Genomic DNA, 12,625 nt, shown 5'->3' with positions numbered 1-12,625 from the left:
CTTGTACCTTGTGCATGGGAGGGCAAACCTTAACTACTAAGTCATCTGGTCTCTTATTGTAAGCAATGTAGGTTTATTATATAAAAATTACTACAGGGAACTATCTGAGGGTCCTTAGAATCCAAGGGAACTATGATTGTAGTACCAAAGGTGTGGACTATGCAGCTACTTGTTTGTCCTGTATGGCTTTTTATATAGGAAAGATGGAAAAGAATTTAAGGAAGAGAATATACCAGCATACATATGTGATCAAAAAGTAAGATCTCACTAATGCACTAAGTAAGCATGCACTGGAATGCCTGAACTTTAACAAATTTGTTTTTTGTGTTCTGGAAAAAGTTGACATTAACGTGTAGGGTGGAAAATGTTCAGCATATATAGGATACAGGGAATTGTATTGGCAGGTTTTATTGAAAGCTATACAATTGCCAGGAATCAGTGACAAGATTTTTATATCCAGCCTGCTAGCACTTAGGGCAGACAGACTTTGAATTCATTTATTTTTATTTTTGTAATTTTTCAAGATTGCATTTATACATTTTATATCAGATGTCATTTACAATGATGATGTTTTGATATTGTGTACGTTTTTATTTGATTGTATGGATTTATTCACTAAAAGTTATTGTATTTATTATATTTTATTTTAACAACATTTAATGGGGAATTAATTGAACTTGATCATTTACTGGTTGAAATTTACATAGTTACTATGTTTAAACAGTTCATTCTATGTTAATTGGGTGAATGATGTATTTATTGGTGACTTCTGTTATGTTGTTTTAATCTGATGAAATTCCATTCTAAGCATTAAAGGAACTAAAGCACTTATTTTTGCAGCAAATGTGGTTTGATGTCTCATTCCAATTTTGGTTGGTTTATTATTTGTTTATATGTGTTGTTTTTTTTCAAGTTGAGGTAATTTCCGCAATGCTTCTAGGTCCTTTCCTGATGGAGAGGGATGAGGGTCTCTAGGATATGGACAATTAAATTTCAAGGGTGTCCAATGATCACCCACTGCCTTAACACTGCATTGTTGAGATAGAAAGACTTCATGCACTAAATTACAAAATGGAGTTTTCAGAGGAAGTTGGGCAGTATTATCAAGTTAACAGCAAAAGATCTAGTGAAGATAACAGTAAAGAGTAAAGAAATATTAAAAATAAAACTCATGAGTAGTTGAAAGAAATCTTTCTTGGTCTAGATAAAATCAATGCTACATTCATAACAAACATTTTCAGGCCAAATTAGAATCCTAGCTGATGTGAAATGTATGTAAACAGAGGTTTTAAAAACATATGAGTAGAGGTAATAGATATATTGTATTAACGCAACCAAACCTAGGTTACTTGACATATGAAGTGCTCATTTAGTTATAATACTTGTTTATGATTAAGTCAAGCCACCACTCACCTCTATAACATTGTGCAACTTGTTGATTATTTTGATGTGGTCATTGCTTTGAAGGTTTACTCGATAAACTTTCTCCCTTTGATAAATAAAAACAAATAAATATCAATAGTGATACGAACAGAACATATGATAGGCAACCCCAAGATGTCATACACTTGCATAACAATTTACATGCTGTTATACTCTGACCACAAAACTCCATTTTTATTTAGCAATGACTGGCCACAATGACATTTTATTTCCCATGTGATATTGCAGATATATACATTTATTTAGCAGTGAAGGCTGCAGAACTGAGAGTTTATGTGACCTGCATAAGACTATACAGTGAGGAACTTTCTCTACAGAGGGTTTGAAACTAATAGCCTTCACTAATTAAGCTAGAGCATGGAGCTCAATGATTACACTCAAAAATGGGGAGAGGGACAAGCTTGTTAAGTGCCTTTCTAATCTCAGAAAGGTCCTAAATAAGCTTTTGTTAAGCACCCCCTAAGCATTTTTAAGACTGGGTCCTGCACTGGGGATTGACAACAGACAACACTAGCTTGCAAAGGACAGTGATGAAAAATAAAGCAGCTTTAAAGCTGTTTGACACTTCTGTCTGTCACAGTTATAAACAAAAAGTGTGGAATAATGAGGTATCTAATAGGATCTAAAGCAGTTCATTCTTCAGAAGGGCACTTTGTGAATGTCTATTGTTTGTTTTACTTACAAATTGTTTTAACCACTTTCGATGACTTTAAAAGCTGATGAAACACTTCACTCTCTTACACTTTCTTTTTGCTGTAACTTGTAGTATATGGAGCAGATTAAGCTCAGTGCATTACATTGATGATTAGGGACTATATTAGAACACTGAATGTTCTAAATTTCGAATGCTCACATGAGCAAAAATGCAGAACCTCAAAATCCCTATTGTGGGAGTCTGCACTCCCCACACCCCCCACTAAATATATATTCCAACTCCGAGATCGCACTGCAGTGAGGAAAGGGCAAATATTCAGATCTTCACTGTGCTACAATCGAAAAAAAAAAATCGAGGTCCTGCATTTTCCCTCATGTGAGCATTCGAAACTTAGAACTTTCGGTATTCTAATATAGACTCAATGATTATAACTAGGTCTCATTAAAAATCAGCAAAACACTTCATACCCCTACACTTTTTTCTGTAACTGATAGCACTTGGAGCAAATAAAGCTCCATGCACTACAAACAATTCTGGTTGGCTCTCACTGATAATAACTCCATTTAATTATTCTTGACTTAGATGCCAAGGTTCACCAGTCAAGCTTCACTGTCAAGGTGAATTTCTTGGCATCCCCATCTAAAACACATATTAATTTGATTATGATTGCAGATCTAATCATATTTCTCCACGTTTTGTGTTTTTAACATGGATGTTAAGCTTCACCTCTTGAGCTTCACTTTCCAGGTGAATTTGTTGGTATCCATGTCTCGAACACATAATAATACCCAATCATGTGTTAATGACAACCTATTTTTTTTTTTTTTTTTTTTTTTTTTGCGAAATTGAGGAGGCTTTTATGTTAGTGATGATCTAAAGGACAGGACAGGAGAAGAATGACAAGCCACATGATAGCTTTAGAATCAAAACAGAAGACAGCTCAACAGGAAAGCCACATTGTGAGCAAATGACGAGATCCACAGTGTGAATATATTTTAGTCTTACTGTTCATTAAAACTGGTTTATGACATCGAACTGGAGCTAATCTTGCCCTTTTACTGTGAAGCTTATTGTATGCCCAGTACTGCTTCTAGATATGTTAAATAAAGTATTAAGGAGGAGCCAACATACCTCAAAAAGTAACGCACACGATTACTTTAGTAGAATGTTACATTTATGACAATTAAAATGCTATTAACTATTATAATTTTGCAGATGAAAAACACATTATTTGTCATTTGAGTGTCTAAGCTCTTCCTTGCTTCACAGCGTGCAAGATGTTTATGGGTAGACAAAAAAGATTTTGCAACCTGCCAGGGATCAGAACAAAGAGCCTATAAAAAGTGTAGTCAGGTTGCCATAGGGATACTCCAGAAATGGGATAAATTGCAATTTCAGTGATGTATATCCCTTGAGAAGATCTTATTTTATAAGGATAAGAAACAAGTTTGCTGTCCTAACTACTAGAGACAGTCTTTTGCAAAGAACCATAGGCTGTTAGTCCTGGTATATTAAATGTTGTCTGAATACTTCATCTCCTTCCTGTACACTGATGAATATTAAAGCATAGAGACAAATTCTGTTGGACTGATTTTCTTTTTACACCAGTGCTGTGATTTTCAGGACAATCAATCTTTTTAAGAGGCTGGATCTATATGAACATTAAACCAGTATTTCTCTCAGATTTCACATTTCATTTATTAGGAACCTGTTGTGCCTCTGAAGAGTGACACATTAAAACAGATTTATAGTAAATCACATATATGCATGTAACAATCACTTTAAACATTACTCAGTTTTCTTTTTCATCTTGATGTTTTGAGCATGCAATTCTAAGCTTAATGATACAACATAGATTCACATACCATGTCACATATTTACCCAATGAAATAATGTGTGAGTCCAGAATGCTATTTATTTGTCAATTAGAAAAGGAACAGTTATCCCAAAACATTTTAGGAGTAAGCATTACATGTAATTGTAGGCAATTACTTAATGAAAAAGGATGGGACATGATTCTGTCCTGATAACTTGGTATGTTCGTAAATGTAACCTATGTGCTACCAGCACAATAGAAATGATTATTTCTAGAAGCTACAACAACAAGGAAACTTTCTTTCCCCTGAATACATTTATTCCCTATTGAACACCTTGCATATCCTTTTCAGATCATATCAGTCAAAAATGACTTCAAGTCTGCAGTGAAAATGCATTTCAAACCAAGTCAAGTTTATAAGTGTATAGCCATGTAACCATTCTGCAGACATCACTAAGATATAACTGAACACAATAATACTTAAATCATGGCTCATCTTACCACATTCTATGTCTCTAGCTGTAGCCCCTCTAACAAGGTTTCTATTCTCTGTAACCACCTACAGGCATCAATAGATGTAATATGTAATTTACCATTCCATAAAATACAAAACTTTAAGTTTGCCTTCTACCTGCCTGCTACATTTGCATTTTCTGTTACTGGTTATTTTTTGTTGCCATTTAAAAGTCTGTCTCTGATGCTTATTGCTTGCAGTGTTAGTTGCAATGTTTTAATGCAGGTTTAAACTGCCTATACTTTCTTTTTTGTGCTTAGACCTTTCCTTCCTGTGCTTCCACTAAAAATAAGCTTGAGCTCAGTAGAACATATCTGGTTAACAGAATAAATAATGATTTATGGTATTAACAGAAACAGAAAATAAATCCTGCTAAATCCATTTGTGTGACTCACAGATGGGTAGATAATAAATAACTCCTTTGTGGACAGCGGAAGAATGTAAACTGCAGTAGCTAGGCTCCAAATGGTCTTCTGGGCTGATTACCTAGTTTACATCTATTGATCTATAATTTGACCCTTCGTGTTCTGAGGAATAGTGTGAATTATTTATATTTAGTGTCTGAAAAAAACGTTATCCAATTCATTGACAACCACATGAGCTATACATTCCAGAAATGGTATCTCAAAAAGAATTGGGTCCTACAGTGTTGTGAAGACCACAGGGATAGCACCCACAGCAGCCTATATGACATGGGGTACATTATTGCTACCTTAAAATACTGTAACTTCACTGTTTTCTTGAAAGAGACTTTTGAATTTTATCTAGTCATACAATAGGTAGTCTTGTACCTGTATTATGTTGGATAACTGTCTGGATCAGTGGTGAATAGAATCCTATTTCCTTTAGTATTAGCTGTTTTTCCCCAGAGGTGTTACTAACCACTACAGAGGCATTTTGATCACCTTTAAGACTGACATCTTACTTTTACCTCTAGAAAGAAGATGCCATACAGTATAAAGTCTGACAATAAGCGCTCTGGTACTCCACTGGTCAAGTGTGCACTATCCAAGTGTGTCTGCCCAACTCTAAGCATATTTTTTTCTGTTAAAGTATCTGTTTCTGTTCCAGTTAATGTTACAACAGTCAGTTTGAGCTGTTTTATGTTATCAAGTGTATCCATATGCCGCACCATATCAACTCCTTTTGTTAATTATATTAGATATGCTGCATGTACTGTCAGACCTTTATTTGTGGCAGCAGTTACTTGTTTAAAGAATATAACTAAGTTTAGAAGCAGGACCTTCTCTTTTTGAACCCTTTCTGACTGGCATAGGCCCACTGTTTTGCTCTGTGACAGAACTATTTTCCTCCTTTCTGATGAAGAGACACTGAGCCCAGATTAATTTTGAGGTGTGCTTTGGTGTGCAGGGTACAACTTCTAGCATTTCCTACCAGAGTAAAGCAAATATGTGTGTGGTACACCCAATACATGTATGGAAAGTTCATTTTATTTATTTGCATTTATTTACTGGAATAGTCCACTGGGCCGTAATGAGTCCATTTTCAGTGGAGACCCAGGGAGAAAAGCTCCATGAATAGCAAGTACACATAGTATATACATAGAGTGAATATAATGCAATGAGTACAGTTCCAAGAGTAGATACAGCAAAAGTAACATGTTTAACAATTGGATATATTACAGGTAGACATTTCATAGCTGTTTCTGACTGTAGGAACAATAAGGCCTACACCTGATGTTAATACATAGTAAATGTCAAACATCAATGATAGCAATCAGCAGAGGGTGTTAGGTTTTGAGAAGAGGAGACAAGAAGCAGGTGCAATTCCAGATAGAAGATAGGGATCCTCTTAGAGAGGATTTGAAAATGTCAGGATTTTGAGTAAACCTGATAGTTAGTAGTAAGCAGTCCATGTTTTGGCTACTAAGCAGGAGTATAGAAACTGGCCAGCTGGCAGGTTAGGTTTGTGTACTGTCAAAAGGTGTAATTCTTGGATCTGAGTTGTCTATTTGGATTGTAGAAACTGAAAATCAGGCTCAGAGCAGGGCAATCAGACAGTTTAAAGATTATTTTGTGTGCAGTTGTTAGTTGTAAGTAGAAAAGGTAGTGAGGAAGTTCAAGCCAGTTCAGAGAGTTAAGAGCAGTACAGCGATGGGTATAGTGTTTGGCATTAATAGTGAAATTGGTAATTTTGTTAAAGTAAGTCTCAAGTTTAGCTTTTAGGGAGGATTGAAGATTAGTAAGTAGTGGAGCACCATATAGCAGAGAGGGTAATAAGTAAGTGGAAGCTAGGACTTCTTTTGTGGAGGTGCTGAGGAAGTGTTTATGCCTATACAGGATTCCTATCTTTTGGTGTGTTTTGCTGATGCTATGGTGTAAGTATAGATCAAATTTCATGTGTTTGTCTATTATTACTCCTAATATTATTCTGTGGGAAACAACCTCAAGTGCAGTATTACTTTGAGAAAGTATAGTGAATTGGGCTTTGTTTAATGGGGTTGCCTTCCTAGGAGTGAATAGCATGATCTTGGTTTTGTTTGGGTTGAGGGATAAGTGATTATTATACATCTAGGTCTCAGTGGAGGTAAAGGCCAATTGAGCTATTTGTTGTAGTTCAGAAATTTAATCGGCTAAGCATATAATAGTCAAGTCATCTGCGTACTGAATGAGAGATGCGTGGCCTAGTGAAAAATGAAAACCATTAATGAAAATGATAAGTTGGGTCCTAATATGGAGCCTTGGGGAGCTCCAGTAGAGGTTTTAAAATATGGAGAGAGAGGGAATGTTGCCATTTAACAACCTGTTGCCTGTCTTCTAAGTAGCTTGAAAACCAGTTATGAGAGGAGGGAGAAATGCCAGTCTTAGAGAGTTGGGTTAGAAGTAAAGGATGGGAGACAGTGTCAAATGCTTTTGACAAGTCTAAGAATAGAGAGGAGACAATTTTACCAGTATCTCAGGGTCTGTTAATTGTGTCCATAAAAGATATGAGAGCAGCTGCAGTTCTGTGATTTGGCCTGAATCTGTGATCCACCTGCCTCCCCCGCCACGCTGGGCACCGTCAAAGCTGCTCCGCTCCGAGCCTCCTGGCCCACGGCCCCTCGCCCCCTGCGCACTGCCATTCACAGGACCTCATCCCCAGGGTGCCGGGTGGACAACCGGAAGCCAAAACGCTGCCTGCGGATGGACCAGGGTGCGAGACGCCACGGTGACCGTATCTCTGTACCCCTGAGGGCCGGGAGGACGGGATCGGGAACCTGGCTTCCGGGGGAGGCCCTCGGCCGGCCTGCACCATCTGCTGACTCCCGTGGATGGACCCGGGTGTGAGACGCCACAGTGACTGTATCTCCGCACCCCTGAGGGCTGGGAGGATGGGATCGGGAACCTGGCTTCCGAGGGTAGGCCCTCGGCCGGACCGCACCATCCGCTGAGTCCCCCGGCCGGCCCCGGGTGCAAGTTGCCTCGGCAGCCATATCTCTGCACCCGTGGGGTCCGGGAGGATGGGAATTGCATACCTGGCTTCTGGGGGAGGCCCTCGGCCAGACCGCGCCAACCACCAATGGAGATAGGATTTGATTGTGAATCAGAAAGTTTAGAATTTAATATGTATGCATTTTTTCCAAGAACTTTGAGATGGGTGAGTGAATGGCAATTGGTTTGAAGATTGAGATATCAGTATTATTGCCACCAAGAATAAATGCCTTTTTCTTGATTTTGGGGCAAAAGATTCTTGAATGGATCTATTTACAAGCATGGCAATCGGATAGGCAATGGCTTCAGCTGTTAGTTTTTGGAATTGTGTAGGTAGGTTGTCAGGAGCGTTAGAGAAGGTTTGATCTTTAATATTTTTATTGTGGCAGTTGGAATGGATTTAAAAGTGAACATGGGTGTAGGATGGGTAGAGGGGTTGTGACGGGAGTGGAAGGGGGTGATGGAAGGGGAGAAAGAGGATAGTTTTGAAGGTGTTGTAGGGTTTGGGCTGCTATGGGCTTGGGAAAAAGTAGCAGTGATATGTGCTATAGTGTTGATAAGATGAGAACTGAAGAGAGTGGCAATTTTTCATGGTGTTTTGTCAGGATGTGGAATGGGTTGCTTTTTGTGCCTGGGTTTAGTAGTGATGTAACAGAGTTCCACAATTTTTTGGGGTTTAACATATGGTCAGTCTGAAGTTTTAGGCAATGATTTTTTTTTGTCTGTAATAGCTCTTTTTTTACCTGGTTTCAAGGTTGTTTAAATTTCAGCAGGTCTGGTGGGTTTTTATTTCCTAGCCATTGTTTCCAAATTTCGTCTCTGGCTTTCATGAGATCTTTAGTGGTCTTATTAGGCATTGGACATGGTTTGCTGTGATTCACTTAAGATGAAGAGGAGCTACACTATTTAGTGTTTGTGGGAATGTTAAGTTGAACTAGTTATAACTGCATCATCTAGAGGGAGAGCTTTTAGCATGTACCACTTAACCTTTTTTAGAATGTCTATGAAGATCAGTGGGCTGAATTTTGTTAGGTTCCTTACTTGTTTATACTGACGTAGCTTTTGACAGGAGGGGGCAGTTCGGTGAACAAAGGCGGGGAGGTGGTCATTGAGGGTGTTAGGGAGAGTGCTGGCAGAGGACATTTTATTGGGGTCAGAGACCAGAATCCAATCTAAAATGGAGCCACAGTCACTGTTCCTGTTATTTATTGATTTACCATTTGTTTACCGGGAAAGTCCGACTTGGAACAAAGCCAATTTTCAGCAGATGCCTGGGGAGAAATGCTCCTGCTGCATTTCTTTGTAATGTGGGAGGAAACCAAACTACCCAAGAAAACTCACACGAACACAGGGAGGACATGCAGAATCTGCACAGAAAGCACTCCAGCCGAGAATTGAACCAGAGAACCTCTTGCTGTGAGGTGACAGCGCTACCACTACACCACTATGCCATCCAAAATAAAGAATAGTTTGGGCCAGCAATTCTCAGATTCATGTATCTGTACTTGGAAGTCTAGTGCTCTACCACTAGATCACACTAGCACTATTTTGTCTAGTTGGTGAAGTGATAACCTGAGTGAAATTAAATAAATTGATGTTTGAAGATGTAATGTTAGAGCAAATGTCTAGTCAGCTGATATTTACATCACCCAGGATGATGGTTTCATTTTTAATATTGTTGAAAATCCAAGCAAGGAATTCCTCTAGTAAAGGTATGTTGTTGCCAGTGGGTATATAGAAAACTATTATACATAATTTTTGAATCATTCATTCCTAGGAAGGAAATAAGACTTTCAGCATTGACAAATTGTGGAGTGCAATTTATGTGGGGGACTATTTTGTAGGTAATGGGAAAGAGTAGTGCAATACCACCTCCCTTTTTTAGGGTCTATCTGTTCTTCAGGTTGTGAAGCCTGGAGGGAGAAATTCTTAGTCCTTAATGTAAGGTTTCAACAGGTTTCTGTAACAGCAATGAAGTCAGGTTGATTATGGATAGTCCATGCATGAAAGTAAGGGATTTTATTACAAATGCTTTGCAGGTTTAAAGTGACCACACAGAAGGAATTTTGGGTATTGCTGGTGTGAGGTCATGCTGGGGTAATGACTGATATGGGCCCAGGATTAGGGTGGATGCCCCCACATAAAGGTAAGGTAGTAAATCACAAGGAGAAATGCAGTAGCTGTTGCTGTCTGCTGGGTTTGGTAAAGTATGTTTGTTGGTTGGTGGTAGAAGTGTGTGGCATAAAGAAGTGGCTACTCTTTTCCTGTGGGAGTATTTTTATTTTGTATAGGAGAATGGGTTTTATTTGGTAGAGGCCTGATTATATATCTGAATAACTGTCAGACAGGTGAGATAGGGGAGATGTGGTTGTAGTGTGTTTGCAGGGTAAGGAAATGAGGTTTAGAGCAGTGAGGTATAGTAGGTAAAGGAAAAGTGCAAAGAAAAGTGAGAGAGGTAGTATGGGGGTACTAGATGGACTCATGGTGGGAAGGATTTTAGAAGGAGGAGCCTTGTAGATGAATAATAGTCACTCACTACTGAACAGGGAACCCCCCCCCAATTATTAATTTCAGAAATAGGACAACTCAAATGTCACATCTTTTTTCTCATTTAGAAACACTAACATTTCATTTTATGATGAGGATCAAGAGATAAATTATAGGACAAAGCTCGAGTTTGCTTTTTACTTTCCTTCATAATTTAAATATCCTTGCACTGGAAGTAGCTGCATGTCTGTGTATGTAAAACCTGAAGTTCCTGATAGTACAACTAATCCAAAGAGGAATACTTGGTATGTGCAGTAATGAAGAAGAATGTCACATGCTAGCTAACAAAACCATTTCAAATCATGTATGTGTCTGTGTGTACCATGTACACAATATGTCCTTCAGGTTATATATATATATATATATATATATATATATATATATATATATATATATATATATATATATATATAGCAGCACTGCAATGATTTCAAATCAATTAGCACTTTAGTTTATTCAAGATTAACTTAGGATCTGTGCACTAACATAATTTTCCTGAAGGAGAGTGGAAACATAATGACTGAAGTTTCATTAAGTGGAAATGTGGTTTACTGAAGGTGACAGAGTAAAAACAGAATATGTGAAAACACATTTAACTAAAAAAAATAAAATAGTTAAACACAAAACACGCATGGAGCAAGCCACCCTTACACCCCTTTAGTGGTATTTTGCCCCTACATTGCCCTTTATTATTCTATCTCCAAAGTTTATACAGTTTGGAGAAAGTACAACTATACAAACGTGAAAGAGAGATCTTTTTGATGGCATGATATACTTTGGAATTAGAATAACCAGAAAGGAAGTAAGTGAGGAAGCACCTCATAATAAGGATGCATATCATACTTTTTCAGTGAAATGTATTTTCACATAATGACTTTAACATAGCTTGAGTTTTCAGTACAATACATTCAGTGAACTGAGTCTGAGTAACTTCTGCTTTGGGAAAATGAACTAGATCCATGTGATGAGTTCTGTATGCGATACTACAGAAACAGATTTGTAGTGCATGCATATAGTAACCTGTTAGGATGCAAACACAGCAGATTACTGTTGCCTAATTTTATGTTAATGATCTTAATATTGAAGAAAAGATGTTTTTCGGGTGGATCCATTTTAATGCATTTTTTATTTCAGCTTAACAGTATAACTGCATTAAAACTGAAACCTGAAAATAAAATAAGTCAGAGTAAAAATATGAATCGTTTGCTTACCCATGGAAAAGTAAGGAACTAGATACTGCAGTCAGAACTGTAGCCAGACCAAGAACAAGAGTTAACATCATACTCCGTGAGGCACAACTCTTTGCACTGCTGGTTTGTACTTCTACTTTCTCACTTTTCCCTTACAGATAATACTCAGGTGTTTCTAACATTTCCTTTTCAAGAACTGTGCTTTTATTTTTAATCTTATCTCTAGTGACCATATTGTGCATACTCATCATTTCACAAGATTAATAAGGAAGAAAAGTCACAAGTCATCATCTGAGTGGCTGATTTTGTTCCTGTCCCAAGACTGACTATTCATCTTAGAGGGGCCTAGTATTCCAGTGGTTTCAGTTCATTGCAGACTGTTGAATCAAAATATGGCTTCCTTGCTTGTCAAAAGACATAATGATGTGACATAACTACTGTCCAAAACATAATGGAGACAAGTGGAAATTTTGTCCTGGGCTGGATGTGTGTGTGTGTGTGTGTGTGTGTGTGGGTTAGATCAGAAATGCTAGTACTGTGCACTCTTGTCCAGTTGTTTTTAGAGGCTGCTATTGCTAGTGTTACTACCAGTACTACTAGTACTACTACTACTACTACATACTTTTTAAGATCAGAAGTACAAGTACTGCACAATCTTGTCCAGTTGTTTATCAGAGGTTGTTATTTCTAGTCTTACTACAAATACTACTACTAGTACTACTGCATACTGTTTTTTTTTGAGGTCAGAAGTCCTAGTACTGCACACTCTTGTCCAGCTGTTTTTTAGAGGTTGTCGTTACTAGTGTTACTAAGTACTACTCCTACTGCATAGCTTTTTGAGATCAAAAGTACTAGTACTGTGCATTCTTATCCAGTTATTTTTTTAAAGGTTGGTATTATTAGTGTTACTACTAGTGTTACAACAATAGACTGCGGTGGTGCTGTGGTTAGCATTGTCACCTCACAGCAAGAGGTTCTCCCAGTTGATTCTCAGCTGGAGTGCCTTCTGTGTGGAGTCTGCATGTTCTC

At 37.8% G+C, this 12,625-nt stretch overlaps 1 protein-coding gene across 1 annotated transcript in view; it reads right to left on the bottom strand.

The window, feature by feature from the left end:
- The window catches only part of LOC122793779 (carboxypeptidase B-like), a 322,241-nt gene extending 310,488 nt beyond the window's left edge, over positions 1-11,753 (bottom strand). Inside the window, exons 1-2 of the mRNA XM_044061969.1 lie at positions 11,618-11,753; positions 1,414-1,489 (exon numbers count right to left, since the gene is read on the bottom strand). Coding sequence (XP_043917904.1) covers positions 1,414-1,489; positions 11,618-11,688 — 147 coding nt within the window. The 5' untranslated portion in view covers positions 11,689-11,753. The remainder of the gene's footprint in view (positions 1-1,413; positions 1,490-11,617) is intronic.
- Between the last annotated feature and the right edge of the window lie 872 nt (positions 11,754-12,625).

This window comes from Protopterus annectens, chromosome 2.part0 (genome assembly GCF_019279795.1).
Source record: "Protopterus annectens isolate FY-2018-M chromosome 2.part0, PAN1.0, whole genome shotgun sequence".
Taxonomy (NCBI): Eukaryota; Metazoa; Chordata; order Ceratodontiformes; family Protopteridae; genus Protopterus; species Protopterus annectens.
This window is presented reverse-complemented; position numbering and strand designations above follow the sequence as displayed.